This window comes from Ovis aries, chromosome 7, assembly GCF_016772045.2.
Source record: "Ovis aries strain OAR_USU_Benz2616 breed Rambouillet chromosome 7, ARS-UI_Ramb_v3.0, whole genome shotgun sequence".
Taxonomy (NCBI): Eukaryota; Metazoa; Chordata; class Mammalia; order Artiodactyla; family Bovidae; genus Ovis; species Ovis aries.
Window position 1 is genome coordinate 82,122,755 of NC_056060.1, and position 12,965 is coordinate 82,135,719.

Below are 12,965 nucleotides of genomic sequence, written 5' to 3' on the forward strand. Positions count from 1 at the left end.
GATGTAACCCAGCTTCCTCTGGGATGTACCAGCATCTCAAAAATGGCCAGGTACCTCTACAGGGTGCCCCCAACTGAGGAAAGTTCTCTACCTCACCCATCCCCTGAAAAGAATACCCAAGGAAGAGGTCATTAATGACCAGTCCAGCCTTTCCACGGAGCATCCGCTTCACTGGCCAGCTCTCCATTCCTCCAAGCCCTGGGGCCCTTATCCAGATTCACGGGATGGACAAGGAGTGTACATCAGAGAAGATGCTTCCCCCCTAACGATCCCACCCTCCCTAGGGAAAGCCCACCCTCCTTTTAACAGGTACTCTCTTGGGACAACCAGGCTTTCCCATGCCGCTGTGCTACCTTACATTTCAACTGATAAATAACCCTTTTCCAATCGATAAGCTCCCTCTTGTAATGAACCTGGCTTTCCCTGTCCTTAACGAGGACAGACCTATTAGAAAGGGATCACGAGGCTACAGGAATTAGCTAAAAGTCAAGGGTAAAATCCATTGCCATGGCCAGAATGTAATGGCTCTCGGAGGCCAGGAGGCCACCATGCCCCAGCCTCTGGCATATTTGCCCACAAGACCCCATGATCTGGCTCTAAGAGCACTCTTCCAAGATGGGATGGTGGCCCTGATGTGCATTCAGTTCAGTTTAGTTGAGTCGCTCAGTCGTGTCCGACTCTTTGTGACCCCTTGAAGCACAGCACACCAGGCCTCCCTGTCCATCACCATCTCCCAGAGTTCACTCAGACTCACGTCTGTCGAGTTAGTGATGCCATCCAGCCATCTCATCCTCTGTCGTCCCCTTCTCCTCCAGCCCCCAATCCCTCCCAGCACCAGAGTCTTTTCCAATGAGTCAACTCTTCGCATGAGGTGGCCAAAGTACTGGAGTTTCAGCTTCAGCATCATTCCTTCCAAAGAAATCCCAGGGCTGATCTCCTTCAGAATGGACTGGTTGGATCGCCTTGCAGTCCAAGGGACTCTCAAGAGTCTTCTCCAACACCACAGTTCAAAAGCATCAATTCTTCGGCACTCAGCCTTCTTCACAGTCCAGCTCTCACATCCATACATGACCACAGGAAAAACCAGAGCCTTGACTAGACGGACCTTAGTCGGCATTAACTGACCCAATTGCCTCATTGCCTGTGGACTACTTTTTTTAGTTAATCTTTTTGAGATACTTCTAGCTTCACAAGCACTTAGAAGAAATACTATAGAGACATACCATTTACCCAGCTTCTCCTAACAGTAACATCTGCAAAAACTATAGTACAGTATCATGGCCATGATGTTGACATTGCTACATCCCCTGAGTTTATCAGATTTCCCAATTTTTCTTGTACTCACATGTACATGTGTGTGTGAGAGAGGTTCTGTACAACTCTATCACATGTGTAAGATGTGACAAGATACAGAACTGGCCCTTCACCAAAGAACCCTTCCTGTTGTCTGTTGTAACCACACCTCCCTCCCCTCCCCTCCTTGCCCCTCTCCCGTCCCTGAAATCTGGCAACCACTTATCTGTTGTATGTTTCTATGATTTGTCATTCCGAGAATGTCACATCAATGGAATCATATAGTCTGTAAACCTGGGGCTTTTTTTTTTTTTTCCCCGTCCGTGATAATTCCTTTGGGATTCATCCAAGTGGTTGGGACCATCAGTAGTTCCTTCCTATCGCTGGGCCTGTGGTTTTAATCATTAAGCAATAGTGCATCTCAGTGTGGCACCAAGGCCCAATTACAAAGCTTCCGGGACATGATCTTCAAGGATCTTTTTAGGCTGAGAAGGAAAATGGGTTTTAGTTGATGTGTTCTGAGTGGGGGAAAGAGAAACCACGAAGCAAACATGTTCCCTATTTTTCCAAGTTCACACCAGCATGGTTTGTCTTGTTTGTTTCTTCCCTAACAGTGGCCGCTTGGGTTGCAGTTCCCTTTAGTGTTGGGTGACAGTTCTCTCTTGTGTCTTCCCATCTCCCACCTCCCCAGGAGCACATCTACAAGCTGATGAAGAGTGACAGCTACGCCCGCTTCCTCCGGTCCAATGCTTACCAGGACTTGCTGCTGGCCAAGAAGAAGGTATCCCTGGAAGGGCAGCCTTGCCTTAGCTCTATTGACCTTTGCCTGCTGCTTGCTGCTGGTGTGACGTGAGAATACCATCCCTTGGGTTTTCTTTCTTTTCTCTCTTCTTCTTTCCCTTCCGTTCCTGCTTCCACTCCAGTAGAAGAAAATTAGGATTGTTACCACCCCGGCCCAGCCCACTGAGGTCCAGGGTGTGGCCTCCTGTCTCCCGGTACCCAGCATCTCCATCTGCCTGTCTGCCCACAGTGGAGGGAGTGACCACCTAGGAGGCCCCTGGGGCTCAGCCCAGGAGCAGAGAGCTGGCTGTGACATCAGCGAACCCCTGAGGAAACCACTGCTGGGTCCAGCCCCCTCCCACAGAATTTCCTGCCCCGATCAGCACGCAAAGATGAGTGTAAGGCAAGGATTGCAGCAGCCCCCACTGCATAGAAAGGCTTAGAGTTCTTCTGGGGCAATGGGGCACCGGAAATCCTGCCTGAGGTTTTTGCCCTTTCCTCTCTCCCATCTGCCACCTCCCCCAGAGCATTTGCCTTTTCTTTTAACCAAGAAAAAATGGCATCCTAGCTCCTCCCTCCCGGCCCTCCACTCTGAATGAAGTCTTGGTTCCCTGTAGCCCTCGGAGTCTAGATTTAGGGGTGCAGGGACACCCCCCACACACGATGCAGGCAGTGAGGGGTGATTGGAACAGGAATGAATGTGGCTGGATTTCTGGGAGGAGGGAAGGCAGAGCTGGAAGGACAGGGGGTGAGGGAAGGGGAAGGTAGGGGGTTGGCCCATGGTTCCAGTGTGCCAGTGAACACTCTGTGCTTTGTGGGTCTGATCTGAGGTCCACAAGGGGTTCGGTGTGGCCCTCCTCGTGCAAAACTCCAGGACTCGCGTGCCTCGCTGCTTAAGGCCACGTGCATCCCTTTTTTCTCCCTCTCAGCCTCCCAGTGGCAGTCCCCTAGCCTGCGATTGTCCAGCGACACACTGTCTGTCCGGCTGCCTCTCTCTGTCATGCAGCCCCTCTTTCTGTGTGCTGTGACCTCATGGGCTGGGAGCCTGTCTGTGTACCTGGCTGGTAACCACGTCACTCTCTAGACTAGGAGAGCATTTCTCTCCTGCTCACCTGCCCTTGGGTAGCCCTGAGGCCATCCCTGAGAGTCTTAGAAAGAGAAGTAGATTTGGGGGACACCCAGAGTGTCCAACACCCGGCTTTCTGGGCTGGCATCCTTCCCATCATATGTCACTCCTGTGATGGACAATGTGAACCCCAGCCTCCAGCCAGCTCCCTGGCAGGAGGATGGAGCTGGAGGGACCCTGATGGAGCGGGCTGACATCCCCCCAAATAATGGTTCTGATACCCAGTTTTTCAAGAAAGGTGAAGACTTTTAGTATCGGCAGCCCAGATCTCAGGGGAGGTCAAAGTGAGCGCTCCTTATTTCCTGCAGCTCAAGACCCTGAACCGACCCCAGTGTGGGGAAATCGTGGGCTCCCACAGTTGGGGTCACCTGGGCCTGTCTACATACTTGTCCACACACACAGAAGAAGCCAGAGGCCATTCAATCTCCTTGTGAGTCTGAGTACAAAGGGAAAACACACCCCCGTGCAAGGAGTGGTGCTGAGGTTCCTGCGTCCTCAAGTCCTCCTGTACAAGAAAAGCTTCACAGAGGAGGTCACTCAAGTGAGGCAGGAACAGATGGCCTGCCTGTGACATGTCACCAATGAAATTTATTAGATTTTTCATCTCAGCCCTCTCAAGGGTGTCCTTGGGGGCTGAAAGCTCTTGCCAAAGCCAATGCCCTTTCGATATTCAGGGGGTAGATGTTTCTAAAAACAGTGACAAGCCTACCTTTTCTTCTGTTTTCCCCTGAGCTCCAGGCATGGACTACAGTTGTAACTCGGCACTTCCAGGTAGACCCAGAGTGTCTTCTGTTGCCAGGGGTGGGCTCACCATGAGATTGACACGTCCAGGTCATGAAGGGATGTGAGCCATAGTCCCAGCTAAGAGGCGAGCTGTAAAGCGGCCTCACTTTTCTGCTCACAAAGTCCCCTGATGCACTGTGGGGGCACAGCCTGCCGACCATTCCTCCCTAATCCATCCTCTATCCAAGTATCTTAGTCATTCTGATGAGCCAAGTCCTCAGGGGGCAGGTGAGCTGAGCTTGGAGGACCCCTTAGGACAATTTGAGGACCCCCCCCCAGGACCCCTCCAGCTTCCCTGGTGGCTCAGATGGTAAAGAATCCACCTGCAGCGTGGGAGATCTGGGTTCAATCCCTGGGGTAGGAAGATCCCCTGGAGAAGAAATGGCAACCCACTCCAGTATTCTTGCCTGGAGAATCCCATGGACAGGGGAGCCTGGTAGGCTATATAGTCCGTGGGTCTCAAAGAGTCAGACACGACTGAGAGAATAAGCATAGCCAGGACGCTTAAGAATGATTTTCCAGGGCAGCTCCAAGGGCCTCTGCAAGGCAGAGGAAGCCAAATGAGTCAGGCTGATGGTCCCTCTCTGTGAGCAGCCACTCAATAGCCAGGGGATGAGAAGGACAGGCACAGAATTCCGGCTGTGGGGCCTAGGACCGGCCTGATTTGAGCCACATGGATGGCCCCCAGGCTGCCTACTGGATTGAAGCTGAGTGCTGCCATCCCCAAGTGCAGACTGGGTACCGTGCCAAGCCCAGCACATATCCTTCAGTGCTGCGTCTGAAGGACAAAGACCAGCCTGACTCTGCTGCTGTGTGTCATTCATGTTGCATTTTCCTCCTGAATTATGCTCTCTGTCTTCAGCAGCCAGCCTAGGGGATAGGACATGACGGCCAAGGAAGCCGTCTGACCTTGTCCGCAGTGACACACAGTGACTGCCTTTTGCCGCCTCGGCTTCCAGCACGTCCTGCAGACCCCCAGACCCCTGGCTGCTTCTTCAGCTCTCTAACTTCCATTATTTGCTCTGTGTCTGTGAGTGTGTGTGTGTGCTCTGTGTCTGTGAGTGTGTATGAAGGTGTGTGTCTGTGAGTATGTGTGTCCATGGGAGTGTATGTGTCTGTGAGTGTGTGTTTTGTGTGTCTGAGTATGTGTGTCCATGTAAGAGTGTGTGTCTGTGAGTGTGTGTCCATGTGAGTGTGTGTACTCTCCAGATTTCCCAGGCATGGATTCAGGACCCCGGAGCTGGGCTCTAGGAAAAACTAGCAGGTATTTGGGATGTATTTCCTCCCCCCTTGGAAAAGCAGGAAACCTGGGGAGAGGGCCAGATACAAGCCACGCCCCCTTCTCCATAGAGGAGAGCTGCCTGGCCTGGGGAGTACGGGGCTTTGCCCCCTCTTCCCTCTCTGTGTATTGTAGAGGGATTGAGGGTGGCAGGGAGGGGGTGCCCTCAGCTGAGACTCCCCAAGAGGCTCCTGAGCTGCCTGTCATCTGCCGCCTGCTATGAGTAAACCTTGGAAGGGGTCACCTGCCCAGGCACTGGAAGAGTATTTTCTGTCCAGAATACTCCTTCTAAGACCCAAGACCTCTATGGTTGCAAAAGACATGGGCAAAGAGAGCCTCCTTGATCTCAAGATACAGAAGGAGCGTCCTTAGGGGGCCTCAAGGATGTCCTGGAAGTTAGCAAACTTTCTGGCTGGAAGATCTCAGAGAAAGTCCTAACCCAGACTCATGGAGGACTTGATGACCTCGCCTTGCGCACATCTCAGTAGCATCCCCCCCGACACCCCACTGGCCCTGGGAGCTGGTCTGGACTGTGTCCCCAGCTGAGGCCCCCAGTTTTTCCCTGCATGGGGGCTTGGCTGGTTGGAAAGCAATGATCAGGCATCGCCCAGCTGCTCCCAAGGGCCCGGCTCCCAGCCCGGTGGCTCCCACTCCAGCCCAGAAGCAAGATGAATGACTCTTCTAGAAGCAAACACCCCTCTCTCCTCGCTGCTCTGAGGAGGCAGCCCCATCTCTCCTGGGCTTCTGTTTCCTGTCTCTCCCACTGACTCCCGCATACAGCGCTGGCTGCTGCTCTCTTCCTGTTTTTTATTTTGTTTTTGTTTTCTTTTTTCTCCGCCCTGTTTTGCTTTTGTTTTGGTTCATTAGCTGCGGCTGCTGCTGTTTAGGAACCATGTGTTATCTGAAGAATTTTTTTTTTTCTGTATTTTTCTCCCTATCTTTTTTTTCCCTAAAGCCAGAAAGTGAGCAAGGTCGTAGAACTTCCTTAGAAAAGTTCACTCGCAGTGTGGTAAGTTCAGCTGGTTTTCTTTGGTTTTTCGGCTTTCTTTCCGTTTTTCTCGGTGGTGGTTGTCATTTCCTTCGGGAGGGGAGGGAGCCCAGCGCTCTTCCCTCAGCACACCCACCCATGGTCTTCTGCGAGTGTCGGTGGCTTCTCTCCTAGGGACCAGTTTGCAAAAGACAAAAGGCCCAGCAGCTCCCCCTGCAGACGGGTGCATGCCCCCCCTACCCAGCCCCTGGCCCAACATTTGCTCTCCTGGGCAAGGGGGCTTCGAGAAGGAAGGACCACCCCTGCCCCCACCCTTGGGGCTGCTCGGTGGGTGCACCTTCTGCAGCAGCCCAGGGAGAAGCCCATCTAGCTGGACCATGAAATAAATTGGCTCAGAACTGTAGCTCATAAAAAAAAAAAAAAAATCCACATTTCCCTCTGGGACTCTGGCAGCCACGCGGGTGCAGGAGGCAAGCTGCTGCTGCTGTGCCGGTGGCTTTTGCGTATGCAGGAGGCGGCCGTGCTGCATGGGTTCTGGCAGTGAGTTCCAGCTGGCGTGTGTGCGTGTGCGTGTGTGTGTATGTGTGTGTTGGTGGCCTCTGCATGAGTTCCCATGTCCCTGACAGCCCCTTGTTAGCCTCCTTTGCATAGCGTGACAGGGCAGTAGCCAGGGGGTGGCGTGGCCGTGGTGGGGAGGTCATCCCCGTGGTACCTGGTGCAGATTCTGAACTGTGGTCTGCAGTCAAGCACAGATTCATCTCTTTTTTCCATAATGTTCTCTGTAAGATTGGGCTTCCCAGGTGGCTCTAGTGGTAAAGAACTCGCCTACCAATGCAAGAGGCATTGGCAGATTTCATCCCTGGGTCAGAAAGATCCCCTGCAAGAAGGCATGGCAACCCACTCCAGTATTCTTGCCTGGAGAATCCCATGGACAGAGGAGCTTGGCGGGCTACAGTCCATAGGGTCGCAAAGAGTCAGACACGACTGAAGCGACAGCATGCACACATACTCTGTAAGACTGAGGCATAGGGCTTGGTACACGGGAAGTAGCCAGTCCCCTTCTTTCCTGAAACCAGCTACTGAGCTCCTGCAGCCCAACTTGCACTGTTCACGTGGAACCAGCGAGCAGCCAGGGAACCAACATCCCATGCATAGAATTTGTCAAATTTCACTTCCCAAAGGATAGAAACCCACTGATGCTAACTTGCCTTTTTCCTCCCTCTGTTGCAGGGGAGAGTTCTTGTAAACCTGACTACTGTGTGATTAGTATCTTTATTTTATCTTTTTAACATAAATTCTAAGAATTCTGGGTGGTCAGCAACCTGGTCGTTTACCTGTAATAGCTAGATGCATCTTAACCAAATTTAAACAGTTTTGAATTTGCTAGATGTCAGCTTCACAGCCACTCAAGCAGGTGGCAATTAAAATATGGGTGCTCATCCCATCTCTTCTTCGGTATTCTCTCTCTATGGTCTTTCCTCATGAGAAATCAGAACTTGCAGAATGTCAGACCTGTAATCCCCTGTCTGTCTTTATGGCTGGTTTGCCGCAGCCATACAGCTTCATGCACCAAGAAGCTGCCATGGGCTCTTGGAGGCAAGGCTGTGGGAGTCCCTCCACCCCTGATGGCTGATAGAGAGTGGTGGGAACTCATTGCTCCCTCTCTTCTGAGGCCTGGAGGCTGCAAGTGGAGAATGTTCAGGGATTTTGTTGACAAGCCCAGAGTATATTATGGAGAAAGCAAAACTCCTGCAACCCCGGGCAGGCCCTTTAGGTTGACCACGTGGGCTGAGGCTGTGAGAAGAAGCCTGGTCCTCCGATGAGGCATCCAGATCTCGCTAGGCTGCTTTTCATGAGAAGTGGGTGTTGGGAGAGCAAACATGATCTCGATGAAGCTCCGCGAGGAGCATTTATTGACGTCCCTTCTTCCCAAAAGTGGTGTTGGTTCAGTGGTTCTCCAAGGTCTGTTAACAAAGTGTTTGGAATGAGAAAGCACCAGACACCTTCCAAGCATTTGAAGTGTACACCTGGGAGAACTTAGAGAGATGTTTTCAGGGCCAGCTAAAGGAGAAAAATCTCCTAAGCTCCTGAGATTTTTAGAATCTATATGAGAGAAAGCCCAGCCTTCCAAACCAAAACATTCCTAAGTTGCCTGTTATTTTTCTATAAAGACTCTAAAGGGTCATGCATTCTGATTTTTTGTTTCCAGTAGTAGAAATAGAGATGGACTTGTTTTGATCCATCCATGCTCCTTGTGATCTTGAGATAACACCACTTGGGGTAACCAGACGAGGCTGAGGTTGAGGAAATGACCCACAGCTCTAGAGCGGTAGCAACTCTCAGAATACTTGAGGCTGGAACTCAAGAATGTGGTTTTCACAGCCCAGTATTCTAATCAAACAAAATTAACCAGTCAGCCAATATGTCTTGCAATTTGATAGCCATTTTCTAGACCTAATATACATAAAGTGCGTGATTTCTTTGAAAGAAGGTCTACGTGAATATTTCATCTTCTGAATACTGTAAACTATAAAACCCAATGAAAGGCTAGTGCAATAGCAATAATGGTCCTGGGAAATACATGAAGAAAGACCATCCACATCATGGGGAAATGAGGGAGTGAAGCTGGGCAGTCCTTGGACCAGGGATGTGAGGCCAGCTGCCATTCAGGGCTAACCAGTGACAGGAAAGGTTGATCCAGATCGTTCATTATCTTGGTCGGCTGACTTCTTATCAAGACTGAATCTGGGTCCAACATTTCTCCCACGCAGTGCTCTTTCTTTTCTTGGTAAAGGAGGAACATTTGGAGAAAGCAAATTATTCTTTCTAAGACTCCTATATCATGATATGGAGGGATTGACTGTGGAAGGCCACAGAGGCCCCCTTTGACATGGGATCCTAGAAAGGAGTTCAGTATGGTTCATAGAAGCTGCTAGAGCCATGCTAGTTTGAGTGCAGAGGAGCCTTACGATCCCCAGCAGAGGCTTTGTTTTTCACATGGCTCCTTTTAGTGGAAGCTTCATTCTGAGTCATGCAGAACTTGAGTAGCAAGTAGCAGATAGGGGTTATGCTGTGCCAAAGCACTGTGTACTGTGGCCACCCAGAGCCACAGAGCTTGCATAAAGACCTGCTTTTTGATAGGGCCAGCCCAAGTTCAGAAGCGAATATCACTCAAAGTCCACGGCATGGTGCAGCCAGCCCATAGTGCATCTTTATCCAGAGCAGAAAACAGGATCCTTCTGATGGGCCCAACCCCGCAGATGCCCAGCTGGCCAAGCAAAGTGCAGCTGGATTTCAGCCCCTTCTTAACCCTCATCTGCCCTTGTACAGTAGATGACTCACACTATCATACAGGGTGGCTCTGCTCACAGGAGCCCTGGGCCCAGGAAGAGCTGTGACACATAGCAAGTTCTTAAAGTGAGGGGATGGGGGTTGGGGGCTCAGACATGACCTCAGATCAGATGAACAGAGCCTCTTTCCCCCAGCTCTGTGCACTGGGAAGTGTCCTTTCACAGTGGCTATAAAGTATGAAAGCCACAATAGGAAGCTTCGGTAGATTGTGTTTGCATTGCCTTCCATCTCCTCTTCCTGGGGAGAGGAGGGTCTTCTCTAACTGAAGACCACTTCCCACTGCTCAAGACCAACCAGCCTGCCATCTCCCTGGTTTTGCAGTCAACAGATGACCTCGAGGGTGTGAAGGGGGCCAGAGGGGAAAGACTGTCCATTCCACTACTCTCTCCTGGGCGTGCTCATTCCTTTGGGGTCTACTGCAAAGTAAGGGCCAACTCTGACACAGAGGACAGAAGGATATGTGGGAGGAAGGCAAGAAGTAGCAAGGGCCATTAGCCAAGACTCAGCAGCAGCAACTGGATTATCCCTCTTCGGGTGGCGGCCAAAGCCATCTGGTGAGAACTCCAGAGGAGGAACTCTGAGGAGGAGAAGATAGAAAAAGTCCTCCGCATCTTTGTACAAGGGACAGCACTTAGGAGAAGTGGCAGCCCCAAGGGACGGTGGCATCAGCCTCCCTGGACACCTTTGCCTGGGCACTCAGTCAAAGCCCCAACTGTCCTCTTGAGAGCCTCATCGGCTGTAGCCTCAGGCTCCTGAGATGGACAAAGGAACAGCTGTTGCTGGAGGCCTCGGAGGAGAGCAGAGATGAGAACCAGGTGTTCATCCTTCTCCTAAGAAAACATCACAGTTGGTCTTTGCCAAGGTGCTCCTAGGAATTGAAACAGCAAGGGCTGGGAGCTGAGGGAGCCTTGGCATGCACCAGGCGGCATCTCCATGACAAGCATTTCAGTCCTGCCTGCCAAGGAATGCAGCGGGGAAGTCAGAAGGAGACCAGGAAGCCCTAGGAGCCAGCTGTCACCCGCCTTCCTTCTCCCTTTCCCCCCCGCCACCCCCACCCCAGAAGCCAAGGAAAATCTCTTGAGAGTAACCTCCCCCCACCTCCTGGGCAGCTCTGCATGCAGAAACCCCCAGCCCCAGGCCCAGGTGTTGAACCGGAAGTGGAAGGCTGAGGCCCTCCAGGTAAGGCAGAGGGCAGGCAGCCAGGGTGATCAGCCCACCCCCTCCACCCACACAAACACACAGCAGCTCCTTCTCCCCGCCTGGAGGCTGTTTCCCCTCCCCCTCAGCGTGTCAGGGCAGAGCCTTGGGCTCCGCTGAAATGAGCTCTCAAACACCTAGACAGCAGAGCCCCTAGAGGGCCTTGACCTCAGTCGAACAGATCCTTTCAGCAAGGAACGGTTGGCTAAAAATCTTTAGAGTTGCTTTTGATTTCACACAGTCCTTGGGCCCCCTTGGGATGTCAGGGTCACAGGCTATATAGCGCCCGCCTGCTCCCATCGGATCTCAGAGCCCTCAGATTGAGCAGCAGTGAGACCCGGGTCTGCCTAGAGATGGAGGTGAATTTCACAGCCACGCTTGGGAGGGAAAGCATGAACTGGTCTCTCCTGGGAAGTGAGGACTTCCCCTAGGACTCTGGGAAACTCCTCAGAGCCCTGCCCAGGTTGACTCCTGCTTCCAGCCTCAACCTGCTACCAGTGTGACTTCAGGCCCATTGCTAGCCCTCTCTGAGCCCTGGTTTTGTCCTGTGTACAATGGCATGGACTGAATCATCTCTAGGGCCCTTTGCAGCTGGGGCGTTCTATGGGTCTGTGCTTCTCTCTGTCCTGAGATTTTCGAGTTGTGCTAATCATCCCTTAGAATGAGAGAGGAGCCTGCCCGAAAAGTGGCTGCCCACCCTGGCTGAGAATTAAAGCAAGGAGAGAACTGAGTTGGGTGTCCATTTAAAATCCTTTGATAAGCATTCGAGGATCAACACTGGCAGAACTGAGTGCCGCAGCCCCCTGACCCCACAGGCCCCATCCCTCCATCGTTTGGGGCTCATTCTGCACTGTGACCCCTGGAGGGCAGGGGGAGAGAGGTCACAAAGAGCAGGCTAAGCACTGCACACCCTGTTAACCACGCCAGTGCTGCAGTGCCCACCCTTCTGGGACGGATGCCCAGCTGGGTGTATGTTGGGAGGTGGGGTGAGGTCAGTTGGGCAGAAAGGTGGGCCCCATGCAGATACTGCAAAGTCACCATGGGCATGGGGCAAGGGCATGGGAAAAAATGAAGTGTGAACATCTGGGGACCTCAGCATCACACTGCCTCCCTCCTGCTACCACCCTTTCTGGGTCCCTGGAGACCTCTGGGCTGGCTCGCCACTGTCCTCTCGGAGATGCCCAAAAAGAGGTCACAAGAGGGCATGTCATCCTGGTCACAGTCAGTGGAAGGTTAAGTCTCCTCCAGTCTCTATTCCTCTCTCTCCATCTTGGGTCCAAGTGAAGTTTGAAAAGCATGTTTACTCTTTTAGTTTTGTAGCTAGAAAAGGAAAATGTAAAAGTCTGATTTTTGCAAACCAACGATAATATGTTAAGATGGCTGAATCAGTTTGGCTGGCAGGATACAGAGGCGACAAAGAGATAAAATGGTTCTCCATGAGGGCCCTGGACAAGGTCTTTCTGAAACCCTGGGGAAGGGGGAGATTTTTATTTATCCAAAAGGTCAGAGGTGGTCATTTTTGAGAAACCCAGCCCTATGCCCAGCCACTCCTCTGGAAAGGAGGAGCCCCCAGCTATTGTAGCTGATTGTTCATCTGTCGACCAAAAGCAGCCAAAAACCCTCTCCCTGCGGAGTGCCCACTCGAGCAAAAGTGCACCAGTGACTCAGCCCCCAGACACAGGGGAGAGCTCGGCACTGCAAAACTGCTCCTTCCTCCTCCCTCTCCCCCACCCGGCCAGCTCCTGCCTTCCCCAGACCCCAATGTGCCGAGCAGTCAAGTGAAAGACTCCTGTGAGGCAGAAAGGCACAGCTGTGTGTTTACAGCCACTGATTCCGATCCAAATCGCAGCCCTGCCAGTCTCCCGCAAGGCAAGCTGGGGGCAAGCCGGGGATGGATGCGCCAGGCAGGAAGCTATTTTGGGAGCTGACCTGCAGCCCTTTGCCGTAGCAGAGCCTTCCTCCCACCTCCCCGTCCACCCCACCAACTCAGGAAAGACGTCCTTCTAGAAGGAGCTCCCACTTGAGAAGTGGCTGATGGAGTTGTGGGATTTCAGTCTGTTCCTTGTCACTTGTGAAGTCAGATTTCTGGCACCTGTCCCCAGGCAGCCACGTGAGGATGGCCCAGGGTTCCCATCTGTCCAATGAGAAGGCAGAGGGTGAAGGTGACT

The 12,965-nt window shown here is 52.3% G+C and overlaps 1 protein-coding gene across 7 annotated transcripts in view; it reads left to right on the forward strand.

The window, feature by feature from the left end:
* RGS6 (regulator of G protein signaling 6) overlaps positions 1 to 12,965 on the forward strand; it is a 608,791-nt gene that overhangs the window by 575,531 nt on the left and 20,295 nt on the right. For 3 of the 7 annotated variants that reach the window (XM_060418241.1, XM_042252717.2, XM_042252721.1), the window contains exons 16-17: positions 1,985 to 2,074; positions 6,217 to 6,270. In XM_060418241.1, coding sequence (XP_060274224.1) covers positions 1,985 to 2,074; positions 6,217 to 6,270 — 144 coding nt within the window. The remainder of the gene's footprint in view (positions 1 to 1,984; positions 2,075 to 6,216; positions 6,271 to 12,965) is intronic. The other 4 variants (XM_060418243.1, XM_060418244.1, XM_042252720.2 and 1 more) reach the window with 2 other exon arrangements.